The 15866-nt window shown below is 49.8% G+C and overlaps 6 protein-coding genes across 6 annotated transcripts; 2 read left to right on the forward strand and 4 right to left on the reverse strand.

The window, feature by feature from the left end:
• Window positions 1-1235: 1235 nt before the first annotated feature.
• PSV08DRAFT_407048 (phospholipase) lies at window positions 1236-7329 on the forward strand (the record flags this gene model as incomplete). The annotated part of the gene is made up of 11 exons (XM_066093763.1): window positions 1236-1431; window positions 1483-1610; window positions 1674-2053; window positions 2107-2202; window positions 2270-2688; window positions 4281-4765; window positions 5193-5250; window positions 5281-5683; window positions 5736-6331; window positions 6448-6642; window positions 6727-7329. 11 exons carry the CDS (start codon window positions 1236-1238, stop codon window positions 7155-7157), a joined length of 3387 nt encoding a protein of 1128 aa, XP_065949720.1. The 3' UTR covers window positions 7158-7329.
• Window positions 7330-7618: 289 nt separating this feature from the next.
• Window positions 7619-9212, reverse strand: PSV08DRAFT_194421 (uncharacterized protein). Its single transcript, XM_014229478.1, has 2 exons — window positions 9098-9212; window positions 7619-9036 (listed from the first exon to the last, which is right to left on the reverse strand). The coding sequence occupies exons 1-2, from the start codon at window positions 9099-9101 to the stop codon at window positions 7775-7777; spliced, it is 1266 nt and encodes a 421-aa protein (XP_014084953.1). The 5' UTR covers window positions 9102-9212; the 3' UTR covers window positions 7619-7774.
• Window positions 9213-9369: 157 nt separating this feature from the next.
• Window positions 9370-10239, forward strand: PSV08DRAFT_23112 (uncharacterized protein). Its single transcript, XM_066092260.1, has 3 exons — window positions 9370-9468; window positions 9523-9781; window positions 9830-10239. The coding sequence occupies exons 1-3, from the start codon at window positions 9458-9460 to the stop codon at window positions 10130-10132; spliced, it is 573 nt and encodes a 190-aa protein (XP_065949721.1). The 5' UTR covers window positions 9370-9457; the 3' UTR covers window positions 10133-10239.
• On the reverse strand, window positions 10236-11667 carry PSV08DRAFT_263174 (uncharacterized protein). Its single transcript, XM_014229477.1, has 3 exons — window positions 11423-11667; window positions 11171-11363; window positions 10236-11118 (listed from the first exon to the last, which is right to left on the reverse strand). The coding sequence occupies exons 1-3, from the start codon at window positions 11616-11618 to the stop codon at window positions 10482-10484; spliced, it is 1026 nt and encodes a 341-aa protein (XP_014084952.1). The 5' UTR covers window positions 11619-11667; the 3' UTR covers window positions 10236-10481.
• Window positions 11668-12156: 489 nt separating this feature from the next.
• On the reverse strand, window positions 12157-14251 carry PSV08DRAFT_194423 (uncharacterized protein). Its single transcript, XM_014229476.2, has 2 exons — window positions 13951-14251; window positions 12157-13902 (listed from the first exon to the last, which is right to left on the reverse strand). The coding sequence occupies exons 1-2, from the start codon at window positions 14205-14207 to the stop codon at window positions 12639-12641; spliced, it is 1521 nt and encodes a 506-aa protein (XP_014084951.1). The 5' UTR covers window positions 14208-14251; the 3' UTR covers window positions 12157-12638.
• A 355-nt stretch (window positions 14252-14606) lies between these two features.
• PSV08DRAFT_263200 (telomere stability and silencing-domain-containing protein) lies at window positions 14607-15755 on the reverse strand. Its single transcript, XM_014229475.1, has one exon. It carries the CDS (start codon window positions 15607-15609, stop codon window positions 14794-14796), a length of 816 nt encoding a protein of 271 aa, XP_014084950.1. The 5' UTR covers window positions 15610-15755; the 3' UTR covers window positions 14607-14793.
• Between the last annotated feature and the right edge of the window lie 111 nt (window positions 15756-15866).

The following is a 15866-nucleotide window of genomic DNA, read 5'->3' on the forward strand; positions in this document are numbered from 1 at the left end:
CCGACCTCCTCATACAGGCCCATGAGGGCAACCAACGTTGGAGTAACGTTCTTCATGGTGTAACAACGGATGGGACTTGGCGCGTTGAAGGACGAGGATGTCGAACCGTAACGCTGGGTTAGGACGACGCAGGCGTATTAATGACTCTGGAAAATGAGCAGACTACACTGCGGATGACGCCACGCGACGGCAAGCCATTGTAGGAACTGCATATCCAGCATCCTTACACAGGAACTACTCATGTTGCGCCGCTACAGAAGGTCTAGTGGCCGACAATTTTTTCCTGCAGCGGCTGGTGGAAGGCAGCTCTGACGGCTCCCCTGGACGAACTAGAGCCGCAAGTTGGTCTGGAGATTATTGGCCTCTGATGGAAATGTCAATGATTGTCGGTGATGATGGGTCGAGGGTCAAGCTAGCCCTGTCGAGATCCGCTTTGCCTCCACAAACCGGTCCGAATAACGGTCCGTTTGGATGGGGCTGGCTTCCTAGCTCCGGCATGACCCGCCAAGAGGCGTAGGCTTGTGTCAGTAAGTATGTAGTAAAGTATGTCTTCACCGCACGTGTCGGCCGGACGAACACATGTCATTCCAAGCCCCTAGTCCCCGAGTATCAACCTTATGTATAGGCGAGGAAGGGAACTAAGACCAGGGCCCGGGAGCCTGCACTTGAAAACGTCCCGCGATCCTTGGGCTGCAATGGACTCACGGAGATCGCGCGCATTGAGTACGATCATTGTGTGTTGCACTGCTTGGCCTCTCCTACTCCATCACTGAGCATGATCGTGTCAGGAATCGGACTGAGATTCTGTCTCACAACAGTTCATGACCCATTTTGCGGGTCTCAGTCTCCATAGTAAGAATGACGAGATTAGACCGGTGGTCAGAGCAGTCCAAATGTCACGCATTCTCGCACCTCGCCTGGTTTCGCAATAGCTTTCGTCAATAAGACTAGTCGATGTCAAGGTTAATTCGGTGCGATTGCCATGGATTATGCAACGTGCCCACTACTCCATTCCGCGTGTGTCTCGGGCATCCGTGCAAATTTCCCTTGCGAGACTCCGAGTAGTCACTCCAATAGGATGGGCACAGCCATTTCCCCATATAGATTGACTTGAGAGGACCACGGGTTCACGCTCATCTCCTGTATCTCTCAAATCATAAACGAGTGGCTCTCCACCTCAAGAGCTCGCAAATTCATGTCCATCAAATTTTCCATTTCTTAGTCCTTGCTACATCATGGCAAATGTAAATGGGGTCATGACGATACTCCCTCCTCCCGAGGGATATGTGGTCGACTTTGCCAACCCCCAAAGGAGGTTGATGGCGGAAGCATATGCACTCTTCATCGTTGAGAACATTTTGGCATTCATTTTCCTCGCACAACGACTTTACACAAAGCTTCGTCTGATGAAGCAATTCCAGATTGATGATGGTACCCTATCCAGATACACTTTGACCTTGGCAAGATACTAACTACAAGCAGTGTTCGTTATTCTTGCCTGGATGTTGTCCGTTGCAACACAAGCCTTGTTGATTCGAGGCTTCGCTTCAGGAGTCATCGGCATACATGCTTGGGAAATCTCAATCAGCCAATACGGCTATTACTCAAGAGTAAGTGAGGACTGCCTGGTTCTGCTACCATATCTGAACTTTGCTGACATTGCCAAACCACAGTTGATTCTGGCCGCCCCCCTGGTATACGCCCCTTGCTGTGCCCTGACCAAAATCACATTGTGTATTTTCTACAGTCGTTTGTCGCCACTGCGAGGCTACCAAATCGCGGTTTGGACCACCGTATTCATATGCGCTGGCGCATACACAGGCATCTTCTTCAGTCTGGTGTTTGCTTGCAAGCCGATAGCGGCTAGCTGGGATCCGCTGTTGTTTCCGATAGGAGTCTGCATCAACCGAGGAGCAATCTATATCGCAACCGCTGTCATTGGTGTTGTCACTGACGTGATACTAATCGCCATCCCGATCCCAACCATCTGGCGCCTACAAATGCCTAGAAAGCAAAAGATTGGGCTGACCGTTATCTTCGGCATTGGATCAATGTGCGTACAGTCCTAGAGTGATGAACGTACGAGAACAAGCTGACACTGTAAAGAACTATGGTCACTTCAATCATCCGCTTGGTTGTCCTGATACCAGCACTGACAAATCCTGATCAAACATGGGTCATTGCTGTGGGATGTGTATGGATGTAAGTACACTGTTGCTATCAGATGAAACTGCCCCATATCCATTCCATTGTCTAACACTATCTCAAGCATTGTCGAGGCAAACCTCTTCATCGTCTGCTGTTCCCTACCCACCTTGCGACGATTCTTCAGACACGTTGCACCGCACATGATCGGCGAGAGCTCTCGTGGATCTTCAGGGAAAGGTTCGTCCGGCCAAAACCGCATGTTACACTCATGGAAGAGCTCCAAGAGCGGTCCGAAGCGCCAGTACGATACCCTTATGAACACTATCGATGGCGACAAGCGCGATGACGAGATCCCCCTTTCCGGAGTCAAGGCTCAACAGTCCACGCAAACGCGAGAATCAAAGATACAAGTCGGTTCACGCCCATGCAAAGACAGTGACAGCGAAGAAGCCATACTGTACGAGCGGACTGTCGAAGTCACTTACGAAGGCATCCCAGTCCCCAATCAACCCAATCCTCGCGATAACAAGGCTTGGACAGGTGGTCGCGCCCGAGTATCAGAGGTTTGAGTTGGTGATTTTGCATGAAATTCATATCATGATTTGTACAGTACCAATTTGCTACTCGGTTACGCGCGCATTACGATGCTCTCACGATCGCCAAAAAATACCACAGCTACGATGCTTTTTTTCGAATTCTCCCACGTAAAGACTGGCTTTCTCTCATCATTGGACGAATGACGTGATCTCGAGCATTGCACCCAAAGAGACCATAGCAATGCTGACTTCGGAGATTCCATAGGGTTTGTAGCGACACGCCGGGGATTGACCGAAGCGCGAGGTGTGATCTGCCTTCGTAGCGCGATGATCCAACTGTAGCCCCGGGTCACCCGGAGGGGACCAGGGGTTCGGGCATGTCACTTGTCCAAGCTTCCCACCACATTTGCAAAACAAGATCGTCGTATTCAGGGCTGAGACTTGTACTAAGCGACGGTCGTCGCCTCGACTTGCTTTCTTTTTTTCTTTTTTCCTCCCGTGGAAGGAGGATCGTCGTCCGGTACTTCTGCAACAGGGCAAAAAGCAGCCCAGCCTGTAGACTCGTACGAACTTTGTCCGATCTGCCAAGAATGTTGGCAGGTAATCAACGTTGGGTTCTTGCTGACATGAGCTACTACGCGCCCCGATAAAGTTGTGGAATTTATAAGTTTCCATAAGGTCTGGCCTTTTCTCCGCTTCTTTGAACCTTACATGCGGCAAACATGATAACACAATGATTGCATAATCTGGTCGCAGTGATGGCATGTTGGTTATCCTGAAAAGCAAAAGGATTAGATACGTAGCGATGGGTGAAAACGACTTCATTTGTCAAAACGATTTGGAAGCTTCGCGCGATGTGCCTGAGTCATTTCCATTCTTCCGTGAAGATGTTTTACTTTGTCTGGTTTTACATGCAGAATACGAAGCCGAATTGACAGCAGCGCTCACGCAGTGTCGATCAATGGTCGATCAACTAACGCTTTTCTGATGTACTAGTTCAGGCTCGCTACGTGTACTGATGTGATCTCTGGCAGGTGGCCGATACTGTCCTTTAGGTAAAGGTCAGAAGTCCGGTTGGATCGTCATTCGGCTATGAGTAGAATGGCCCGCTTCGTTTTGAGGGCGGCTGGATACGAACTAATGCAGGTGTCAGTGGGAAATTCACAGCGAACACGGAATCCTCCCGTGTCTTGTCGTTGTTGGAGAAGCATTTTCGAGAAATGCCTAGTAAGTCAAATTAGTAAATCGAATCAAAGGACTGAGCAAGAAATGAGATATCTGATAGTGAAGAAGTTGCTGTATGTACGTGTGAATTGCATGTGACATCACAACTACATTCCGCTTGGCTTGGACGCACTTGGCAGGAGGTGTTAAACTCGCCCAACCCCACCGGCCATCCGCAACCTTGCTCTATGTCGGAGGATGAAGCCAAAGGTTACTAATTCGACATATTCGTTTCGTGGGAGATAGCGCCTCAGTACAGCTTCAAGTTCTTCAGCTTGAGGCCCGTGCTAGCACGAACACTTTAGGGGTAAAACCACATGGCGGGGCGGGGTACGTAGCACGGTAAGGCCCGTGTCCGCGCCGCTCCCCAAGTCCATCTACATCTCCAAACCATGTCACAATCTACTCCAACAAAAGCCGTCGTGCACAAACCTCCCCTTAGAAAAGATGTAGACAGACCATCTGTCATCCTCTACGGTGCCATTCAATCTGATCCAGCCAAAGATTGGCAAGGATATCTCACAGCTTCACTATCCGACCTTCCTGTCGCTATCCTAAACCCGTGTTGCGACGCCTGGGATAGCAGCTGGGTCGAAGATATCTCTTTCCAACCCTTCAAGGAGCAGGTCGAGTGGGAGATGGATCATGCACGCATAGCGGACGTCATCGTTTTCTACTTTGCAGGCGAACCCAAAGTGTTGCAAGCGATCACATTGCTGGAGCTGGGTCTCTATGCGGGCACTGGGAAGGCAGTAGTTTGTTGTCCGGAAGGTTTCTGGAAGAGAGGAAATGTGCAGATAGTTTGCCAGAGGTATGGCATTGAAATGTGCGAGACACTGGAAGAACTGGGGGGAAATGTAAGGGCAAGGCTGATGGCTAAACTCGAGGGCTAGGCAGCAAACTCCTCAGAGACGCCATGTGCTACTCTGCCAGCAATTTTTCGTTGTAGTAGTGGAAAAGAAACTTGTTTTTCCATACTTCTCGCAAGGCTGAATCCGTTGCAACGTGGGATGTTTGATTGTTCAGCTGCCAAGAAAAGCCACAGCATTAGCCCTGTCTAACTAGCAGCCATTTGCTATCCAGTTCGGTAGTAGTCACGCCATGCTCGTCCAGAGCTAACTTGTTTTTCACCACTGGCTGTGAGCTGAGTCTCGAACCTCAGGCTGTGCTGAAGGCTGCACTTTATGATAAGGTAGCGAGCGATCAATGACTTATGGTCTTGTTGATGCTGCTGACAGGGCTTTTGATGTCTTTTCGAAATACCTCTCATTTTTGTCCGTGAAGCTAACCCCTTGTATCTCTGTAATCCTTTGTCACTTCCCGGTACATACCCAGTTACATCGTAATACTACCGGCACACTTGACTGCCCAGCAAAGATGGCTGGCAGTCTTCGGCTTCTCAGTTTGGACGGAGGAGGCGTACGTGGTTTGGCCTCACTTTACATGCTGAGAAAGATATTGTCCTTTGTTGGGAGTCCAAAACCATGCGACTACTTCGACATGATCTGCGGCACGAGTACAGGAGGCTTAATTGCCATCATGCTAGGACGACTTGAAATGACAGTTGATCAGTGTATTGAAGCATATATTCGCCTAATGGACGTTGTTTTCGATCCAAAATACAAGAAAACACTGCCTTTCAAAGTACGCAATGGTAAAGTCCAGCCGCGATATAAGACCGAAGAATTGGAACAGGCCATCAAGCAGGTCGTCACCAATGCTGGGGGGACATCAGATGATCGCTTTCGAGGAGCAAAGAGGTCAGCCTGCAAGACGTAAGAATAAACCGATCAATAATACCTACCTAACTCCCTGACTCAATAACAGCGTCGTGATTGCTCTCACAGCAGAAAGCGCAATACCAATACGCTTCACGGACTATAAAAAGGACGGTGAACATTCGAACTTCTATAATGAGGTCCGAATATGGGAAGTCGCCCGGGCAACTTCTGCAGCAACGTCGTTCTTCGCGCCGATGAAGATCAATCACGCTGGCGAACCGCGTTGCTTCGTCGACGCAGGTCTCGGCCACAACAACCCCATCGAAGAAATTTATCTCGAGGCAAAAGAACAACTCGGCAAGCCTGAAATCCCGTTCGACAACCAAATCCGCATACTCGTTTCAATCGGCACAGGAAGACCAGCACTCCAAGACTTTGGAAAGAGCATCACCGAAGTCGCAAAAAGCATTATACAAATCGCCTCGGAGACCCAAAAAACAGCAAACAAATTCTACGAAATGCACCAAGAGCTCGCAGATCGAGACGGCTACTTCCGCCTCAACCCTCCGGATCTCTCTGAAGTCCTCCTTGACGAAGCAAGCAAGAAAAATATTATCGCCTCGCGCTCCGAAGCCTATGGCAATGACCCTGAAACAAAGAACATGGTACGCCGCTGGGTAGCCGCTGCAGGAAACGAGCAAAGTATGTTGATCCTAACTGTCATTGACGACTTCTCTTGAAAAAGAACCGTCTCAACATCCGTAGCAGTCCCTTTGAGTTAGAGAGCTCAGACTTGCTGACGCAAAACGCCATGATAGATATTCATCGAACGCCCGCAGTGCCGCAGCCGCATTTAAGGTCTCCAGAGACAAAGCGATTCTACTCACTGTACAAGGGACCAATGTACATGAATCCAGAGGCGCAGTCGTATTGGCAACATCTCACCCTAGATTCGTACTACGTGTATGAACTCATATTTCAAGATTGTAACCCCATTGATGGGAAAGTAACGCGTACGTAGCCAACCCCCATCCCAGATTCTTCTGTTTTTTTCTTCTTCTTCTTCCTTTAGTTCAAGCTGATATACTTGTTCGTAGTGGAATCTTTCCTCAAACAATTCGGACCAAACCCCTCTCCCTCTCCCAGCCACATCGCAGAAACCTGGTCGCGCCTCCTGCGCGACAAGCGCAACGTGCGCGAGTCCACGCACCGCAAGCCGTTCGTCATGGCAGTGCTATACATGCTGCACGTCGAGATAATTCTCGAGCTGTCGAAGAAGGAAGTCGATGTGGATCAGCGCGAGAAACTGAAGCGGTTTGATAAGTGGGTGGCGTGCCAGTGCCGGCAACTGTGTTGCCGCAAGTGGAATTTCGTAAATGAGATTGGGTTATCGAAGGGTGGGGATGATCGGGTTAAATGCGACTTTCCGGGATTGATTAAGAAGAGGGAGCATTGGACTGTGGCGTTTAAGACGGATCAGACCAAGAGGTTGAAGGCTACGAGGGATATGTGGTTGGCGAAGGTGTGACGGGTTGGGTGCAGTAGGAGATGTTTTGTGAGCTTTCGTCAAGATGCTTTCTGCCTATCGTTTAATGAGTTCTCATATGCTATGGAAGACAAGGAAGGCAAATCGAAATTCACGTAGTAGTTCATGGAAAGATTAGACGCTAGCAACAATATACAACAGAACCTCAATTACATCAGTCAATGCCTAGCAAGATAAATGGTATAACGAGATACCTTTTCGTTTTGGTCTTTAGAGTTGAGCTGTTTTACTATAAACAGTTTTACTAGCTATATAATTATCTCCATACTACAGCCCCTTCGTCTACAAAACTCTATATACTAGACTAAGAAGCTCTAGCAACTGTTGGATACAGGGGTGTGCTTAGATGTCTCTGGAGCCATCGCATGGAGTGGATAGTTTCTAGAAACACAATCGGCTAATAATCAGGTCAATCACGACGGAGGTTTAGCAAAGGCAATTTGTTTAAAACCATTGTAATTCAAGTTCTACTATGGTTGTTAGTTTTGATAGTCGAAAGTGTGTAAAAGACTTATACAAAAGAAAACGCTATAAATGCAAAAATATCAAAATCATTCACGCGACCTTTCAGTCGTCTCGTATTGCTTTCAACATAACAATCAGGCCACCCTCTTAAACCCCGCCGTCAAACCACCTGCAATAATGATCGTTGACAAAGGCATCCACTCCTTTAGAGTCTTTGTTTCGAACCCCTGGTCACTAATTGACGAAAGTGCGATCATGGTCAGGAGGATGAATTCTACGAGGACAAAGGTACATAAATATCGCAATCGAGAGCCCTTCTTGATGGAAGAGGTAGTGAACCCGACGACCGTTACCGCTGATGCAATCCAGGATCCGTATACAACCCAGAACAAGACGGGATTGGTGTTTGCCTCGTCGTTAAAGGTTGAGATCGCCATGCCTGTTCCTGCGCTGAGCGTATTGAAGATCGGTATGCCCCACGCTGTTGATATGTGTTGAGGGGCAGCTTGAATGATCGGCAGCTGGGCAAATAAAGTGAGGAAAGTGAGTGCTGCGGGGTTGACACGGGGGGATTGGGCGCGGGATCTCGTACGGGAGCGGCCACAGTCTTTCGGGGCTGTATCGGGGAATGCTCTGTATCGCGTCGATGATACTTTCTGCAGGTAGGGCATGAGAATCTTCTCGTGGCCAGGGAGTTTCGCAAGTCCACCAGTCATCTGATTGAAGGCCACACGCACATACTCCTTCTTGTCAGCCTGGAAGAACTGGGTGCCCCCTTGCCATGCGGGCGCTTCTATCTCACCCAGCTTCTTCGCTGCCGGGATGATGGGAGCCTCCCCATCGTCGGTTGGCTCACCATCAGTGATGACGATGTTGTTGATTGGCTTGATGGATTTAGGGGCTATCTCATAGCGATGGAGGTAGGGCTTGAGGATCTCCTGGAGATACTCGCCCGTTGGCCTTGCACCACTGGAGCCGACGGTCTGAGAGTTCTCGACTACAGTTCGGGTAGAAGTGATGTTCTTGTAGGGTGAGGAGTTGATGTGGTTCAAGAAGTAGAGGTCGATGCCATCTCCGTCATACTGGGTGCAGATCGGAGTGAATTCCTTCAAAGCCTTCCTGGTCTCTTTCCATGAGCGGCCAGCCATTGATCCGCTTTCATCAATGAGGAAGATGGTGTCGAAGGACTTTAGGAAAGCATAAGGATCGGTATCGGAAGATTCAAGACGTTCGCCAAGCGACTTTGGGAAACCAGGCGGTGGGGTCTTTTCCGCTTCCAAATCGACCTTAGAGTTGCAAGGGGGAGCTTTCGGCACTGGGGATGCGTGGGGAGTGACCGGATTGTAGTTCATGCTACCATCACCTGCCTGTTCGGATGCGAGTTGCCCTGATATATCTGAACACAGGGAAAACTATCAGCTCGTGTTGAGGCCAAAGGCCAAAGGTGGCTCACTTACGCATGGCGGCGAGCTGATGACCCTGACTTGAGAGCCTTGCGGGCGGATCTTGCTTGGGCAAGGAGGCTTTGGGGAGAGATTTGCTGCTGCCACACACGTTGGACAGTGTATTGGGTTTCTTTGACTACGAACTCGATGTGTGATGAAGTGGATTTCGTACACAGTGTAAGCTCAAAGGAAAGGCGTCGAGACAGTGCAGCCAACGCATATACGGAGCTTGGCGCTGGGCATACCCCTCAGCTGGACTTCTATTTCCATCAACCATCTCCGATATCATACCTACTACCATACTCCTACCGAACATATCTGAATCGACACAAGCGTCATATTCCTACATCGCTCGTCCTCAGTGTCGACAAGATGAAGAAAACGTAGTACCTTTGCTCCGACAGCCTGACTGGCAATGAAGACTGACACAGCTCCAGATCGGAACTTCATGGAAGACAGTCAACATATATTCTACAGAAACCCCCCACAAGGCTCAACGATTGGACGAGTTGGGCCACAGAATGTGTTGCGGTTGGTGCATCAACAGCGGCCAGCTTGGTCATGAGTGAATACCAACGTGCGGTAATGGCACAACAATCAAGAGCCGAGCAGCGGTGGTCGTCGAGGATGGTACCCAACTTTGTGTTAGAGTCGCTCTTCAGCCACGAGAAGGGGTCCAGCGAGTCTAGACAATCAGTCAGTATACTCCAAGAGGTAATCAGGACTGGGATAACATTTGAACAGCAACCGCACCGTCACCTAGCAATCATTCCAGAGCCCGGTCCAGTTCATTTTGTATGCGCCTGCTTAGTCTACAGCACCGCGATCAACGTCTTATACCACATCCACAAAAGGGACAGATATCAGCTCGGAATAGTCGCATGCGGGGTCCTCGGCGCGTTGGCTGCAGGTTGGGCATCGAAACAGGATACAAAGGATGTGATCACAGGTCTGGGTACATGGGCGGTCATGGCGTCGCTGCTGTTGAGCGCTGCCTTCCATAAACTGCTGCGAGATCATGGCGAGGAGGCGAGGATGAGTTTGTGAGAGAGCGAAAGGGGCTTCTGCCATTCAATCAAGGGACAAGGCGAGCGAAATAATGGTCACCTTTGCGACCTCTGTATGCCCGTATTTTCTTAGTAGTTTTTGAGGTGTTCTAGATGAAGCAAATTGTGTTGATTCAAACGTCGACAGACTCTTGGCTGTGAGCTAAACTAGTGGCAGGCTACCTTCCTTGCTAGTAGTCGTATCAGCGAATCCAACACCCCGGCCATGTATTCAAACCTACTCTTTAGAAAATACAACTGAGCCTCCGGTATATACGTTACAAAGAATCTGAAAGTCTAGAAAAGAGGTATCTCGCTACATAGCATGTCTCGTTACGCAGTGACCGACCCTACCTCTCATTCACCGTCATCATCGGCCTCGGTGCCGCCCCGTTCACGCTTCTTCCACCGTAAACACTTCCATTCACAGACGCAGCAACATCAGGGCTCGCGCCAAGCGGTGTTGCATTCCTCCACAAATTTATTCCCGATTCAGTGGGCTGATAATTAGTGGGCTGATAGTTAGTTGGTTGATAATGCGCTTGCGGTATCCTGGCCGGATCAATCGCAAGTGCATTGCGCTGTCTTCTGTTGCGCCACCATTCCTTTATCCTCCTGCACCAGCAACACCATCCAATTGCCACGGCCAACAGAAGTACCACAGCGCCAACCACAGAGATTATGACGATCGACCTGGTGCTCAGTGCGGGTCCGTCTGAACTTGAACCAGTAGGCGCAGGGGTATTGCGAGTAGACGTTGTTCCGGTCGGCGACAAATCTGGGATGGATGGGAAGCCGGCAAGGGGATCTGCATTCTCGGTTTCCTGGGCGGGTGTGCCAGATGCAGTTTGCTTTGCGCCATTTGTCACCGTCGCAAGGAGCAGAACGTCTTCCGATGTTGTCCCGCATGTCAACGAGATAAAAGTGGTTGAATCGCTGAGAGTAGAACTACGCGCGTAGGTAACGCAGTAGGGCGCTGCTTCCGAACTGGTTCATGTCTTTAGCGATAGCAAAAGGATGTGCTGGAAAGTAAACTAACCATTGGAGTATCGACCCATAGATCCGTGAGCAGGTATCGTCAGGAAGATTGTTGCCCATGCAGTCTGTTTGGCCAAACGGACGACAAATGCTCCAATCGTTTATGCATTCTATGTTGTTGCAACATGCGAATGCGAATTGAGCTCTGATGGTTGTGACGCAGTTGTATCCTGCTCCGCAAGTCACAGGCGACGCTGTCTCGGGTGTGAGTTGCTGGCTGCTAGGCACAGGTTTAATGGAAGACTGTAAATACCTGAGTCACCACGAATAAAACCACATGTTCCGATCGCTCTTTTGAAAACATCCTCGTGTGCAAGTGGGGCGGGGGTGATTGCGCTCGCTGGTGCTAGTGTAGGTGATGTGAGTGTCTGCACTGGTACCTGTGGAATATCTCTTGCAAGAGCCAGTCCTGCTAGGAGCAAAAACAAGATACCAAACTTCGGGAACATTGCGGCAGGCGATGAGCAATGCGAGACCTAGTTTTCATGTATCGTATATGATTGTGAGGCGAGGGGCCGCAGCACACACAGGTGTTGTGTCTGCCTTTCGGCTACCCCTGTACTCGAGCTGAACGGGCGCCTCAGCCTCGCCTGTATGCAGGCACATGGTTGTCCCACATTGGGCCAGCCCGCCGCCACCAATAAAGCTATCTGTATTCGTGACACTGTTGCATGATGGCGCAGAGGACAAACTGTATCTAGCCCGAGGGCTACCGGCGAACCAGGCCCAGGCAGCCGTCGGGTACGAAACCGGAAGCCTTGCTTTGTCCCAGCGTTGTCAACTATCTTTGCCATAGCCACGATAGACCCTGGTTTCAGGGGATGCCCAGGAACCTTGGAGTACAAGTACCGAGGGTTGGTACATCGTCTTGTAAAGCTTGCCAAGCACATCTGGTTGTTTATTAGCTCATTTCTATCAAGTCTAGTCCTTGCGCACAGCCTAAATACTAGTGTTGTTCCGTTCACAGAGTGCGAACTGACTAGTTGCAAAACCCTAGACTTTCTTTTTTTTTTTTGGAAAACTTGCGCGGGTAGCACTCGAGGTTTCGAGAGGGCCTCGCAGATAACCGCATCCTGTGGTGATTACTTGACACCAGGGCGCTAGTACGTATAAGAAGCGACCATGACAATGTTCGCATAAGCAAAAGGGCCGAAGTCAGATGAGAAGATAGGTGGGGTACATGTCTGGCTGACAAGGGGCTTCATGAAAGTTTGGAAGAGCTCATACGGACCCGTAATGTGTTGCAGCGCCCGGTCGAGTTGGTGCTAAGCTCATTGGCGTATAGTGGCCCTCTGTAGGTATATAGTACAAGTAGAGCTTACTATGTAGTAAGATACAACTGAATTATGTATCGAGAGTAAGAATCTCTAATTCGTTTAAGAGTGGAATTAGCCAACCAATGGACATATAACAGTCTAGTGCTCGTACTCATCGAACCCCTCTTATTCTACAAAGAGTGGCATCGGAGATTACAGAACGAACGGCTCTTGTTTCCAAGATATTCTTTGCCAGTCTCTCATGCGATCAAATCTCATGACACTCTGTAATAAGACTTGTGTACCCAAAGCGCAGTCTTCCTCCTCGCAAAATTCCCGGGGGTTGTGACTCACACCTTCCCTGCATGGTACGAAGATCATGCTCGTCGGACAACGCTTACTTGCATACACGCTATCGTGTCCAGCACCAGATGTCATTTCCATTGATGCATGAGACCCGACAATGCTGTGCGCAGATTGGCGTACAGAGGCGATGCATTCGGCGTGGAATTTCGTCGCTGGGCTGTCAAAGTCCTCCATGATTTCCACGGTGAGCGGTAGGCCAGGTGTACAGCCATAATTGGAAGCTCCCACATCTTCGCCTGCAGCAATCTTAGGAAAGTCGCGAAGGATCAACTCCTTCATCTTCTGGACCATTTCGTCCTTTGGAGAACGGATATCCAGGCTAAAAGTGACTTCTCCCGGGACTGTGTTCGTAGAGCCGGGCTTCAGGTTCAATATGCCTGTTGATGCTAGTGTGTCGTTCGCAGTGGCCAGACGGTGGGAGTGCAGTATCATTTTGCTCGTCGCCAACAAAGCATCTGCGCGTGACTTGAGATCTGTAGTTCCAGTGTGCGTATCTCGCCCCTTGACTTTGATCGTGAACCACTTGTACGCTTGAACTGACGTGACCACACCAATCTTCTTTCTTGCCATCTCCAGCAGCGGACCCTGCTCGATATGTAGCTCAAAGTGCGCCGCCATAGGCGTGGCTTCATAACTAGCTGGTATGTCTCCTAGGTAACCGATGCGTTTGAGTTCAGACTTCATGGTTGCCGTGCCTGGATGTACTTCACGAAGGCTGTGCGCAGTCTCTAGTGGTATAGATCCAGCCCACACTCCACTTGAAACCATAGACATTGGGAATCGAGCGCCTTCTTCATTCGTCCAATTCACTACGCCAACGGGATACTCCGTCTCAATCCGATTTTCTGCAAACACTCTCAACATCTCAATACCGGCAGTGACTCCGAGAATACCGTCATATCGTCCACCAGTTGGTTGAGTATCGAGATGGCTTCCGACAAACGTTGGGGGCTTATCTTTCCTCAGCCCTGGTCGGACTGCGAATATGTTGCCCATATTATCGATAGTGACTTCACAACCCAACTCTTTTGTCGTCCGGACAAACCAGTCACGTGCAGCCTTGTCAGCATCGGAGAGTGCGAGCCGACTCATTCCAGTTTCTGTCGGCTTACTACAACTGTCAGTTTGCAATGAGCCGTAGATGTTCCTGAATACTCACTTTCCCCACCGCTCGCCTATACCCCATTGACAGCTGTGGTGAATATCATCCATCAATCTTGCTTGGTTGACATTGATTTCCCTCATCATGTCATCAGTCATCTCCCTCGTTTTGATCTGCCATCTTGGCGAATTGCTAAAGCTCCTCGCATGTTCGTGCCCCACTCTCGCTATTACACTCGGTCGTGTGCTCAGAGCGGGGTAGCATCTGCACGCGTTACGAAGAGCAATAGGGGCTCTGTTAGCCAGGGAAGCCATTTTGCGTCAAGGAAGAGGGAGAATTGAGAGTAAAGGAAGACATTGCGACGCCGCTAATGGGAGTTGGCGTGTGAAGGAACGAGATGGCATGATAGGCGCCCTGGATGTGGGGAAGGGCGGGTCGGAGAGCCGATAACAATAATCCGGTATCATGCCGCTTTATGGGATACTTGTTGCCCGTCGGCCAATGCCGAGTATCTGATGGAGATAACAGTCATACGTTGAAACACTTCAACAACCATTGGCGCACATGCTTGATATCTGGACGATAACCATATTTGGTAGAGCGAATTGTAATTCTCATCTGGATGATTGGTCCTGGACGTGACCAATGTGGCTAGGCAGAGCCCAGGTTTATCAAAAAAAAAAGTAATATCGAACCAACCTTACAACAAGTTCAATGAGGCATTGGTCATTGTGTATAGAGTGCTCGTGAGCGGAAACTAGAGCAGAAACTTCAGAGTCATGAACTGAGAATGATAAAATATTGGGTATCTACAAAAAAAAAAGAGCACAATTCCCAAACGCCGTTTTATGCACTAACAACTCCAATCGCGTCAAATGATACAGCCAAACTGGAAGGAACTTAGACCGCCCTAGCTTTTCCTTTGCCCTCGATTACGGGCTTCGCATCCTCTTCAGAGACGTCGTCGTCTTCACTGTCACTCATGAACTCATCATCTTCGTCGTCCCAACCAAACATGGTCCGTTGCTGAACAGGCTTTGATGCTGAAGCGGCTGGTTGAGTCTCTGCTTCATCTTCCTCTTCTGAGCTCTCTCTCTGAGCCATGAGCATCTTCTCGATGGCCTCGCGGGTCTTGTTTTCGGCCTCCTCTTTGTTCTCCACCCACTGTCCATCTAAACGTGCTGTGCCCCTGCTGTGTTGCAGCTCTTCCTGCTTGCGCTCGGTGCTGGCAACAATGTCTTCCAACTTCTTTCGACGCTCTTCCTTTTCTCTCTGCTCCATCTCAGGCTTGATGGCTAGATATTCGGCAAGCGCCTTGGCTTCGGTGACTGTCCGCAGACGCCGTCCGTCCAGATTACGAGAAGATCCGTTCACGTCACCCTGCTTCTTCTTGCGCGATGACATGCGGCCACCTTGAGCGCGCAAGATGGATCCGAAACCACCCTTTCCACCGCATAGAGGTACAGTCAGGCGTAGCGACAGAAACGTGTCGGCTGGCGAAGAGAGTAGTGATGAGACGGGGGCTTCGTCATGGCAGACTGAGCGGCGCGAGTTTGTGGTGAGGATGTAAGATGAGTTCTGAATCCATGGTGCGCGTTTGTAGAGCGTTTCATAGATGGAGCTGAGAGGCGCATTCTTCTCGGTAGCAAAGGCGATGTTTTGACCGCGGATGCTGTTGACGATAACCGTGACGGGCGACTCGGTGGCGACTTCCATAATGACGGGTTGTTGAGGGTGGGGAGTTGTGAGTCGGAGTGGAGTCTGTCCGTGTTTTTTCGCTTTTCCAATTATTCAGGTGCAGGTTGGATGTTGTTATTGCTGTATGCTGGTGTTTCCGTGCGTGCGTACGTGGTGTGAAGGTTGGATTGGTATTGAAGCAGGCACGGTACTAAAGACCTAGACGCGCGACTTGGCATGGTGGTCATAGCGCCTCGCTTAGATTAGTCGCGCACCCTTCCGTCGAAATGCCTACG

This window comes from Bipolaris maydis (assembly GCF_028858645.1).
Source record: "Bipolaris maydis strain C4 unplaced genomic scaffold PSV08scaffold_2, whole genome shotgun sequence".
NCBI classification, from domain to species: Eukaryota; Fungi; Ascomycota; class Dothideomycetes; order Pleosporales; family Pleosporaceae; genus Bipolaris; species Bipolaris maydis.

Coding starts and splice junctions, on each gene's coding strand:
- PSV08DRAFT_23112 (XM_066092260.1), top strand. Junction 9,782..9,829: donor CCAGCGAGTCTAGACAATCA/GTCAGTATACTC, acceptor ACATTTGAACAG/CAACCGCACCGTCACCTAGC.
- PSV08DRAFT_263174 (XM_014229477.1), bottom strand. CDS start 11,618: ATGTTCCCGAAGTTTGGTATCTTGTTTTTGCTCCTAGCAGGACTGGCT. Junction 11,364..11,422: donor TTTTATTCGTGGTGACTCAG/GTATTTACAGTC, acceptor CACCCGAGACAG/CGTCGCCTGTGACTTGCGGA. Junction 11,119..11,170: donor TATGGGTCGATACTCCAATG/GTTAGTTTACTT, acceptor GACATGAACCAG/TTCGGAAGCAGCGCCCTACT.
- PSV08DRAFT_194423 (XM_014229476.2), bottom strand. CDS start 14,207: ATGGCTTCCCTGGCTAACAGAGCCCCTATTGCTCTTCGTAACGCGTGC. Junction 13,903..13,950: donor ATAGGCGAGCGGTGGGGAAA/GTGAGTATTCAG, acceptor TGACAGTTGTAG/TAAGCCGACAGAAACTGGAA.
- PSV08DRAFT_263200 (XM_014229475.1), bottom strand. CDS start 15,609: ATGGAAGTCGCCACCGAGTCGCCCGTCACGGTTATCGTCAACAGCATC.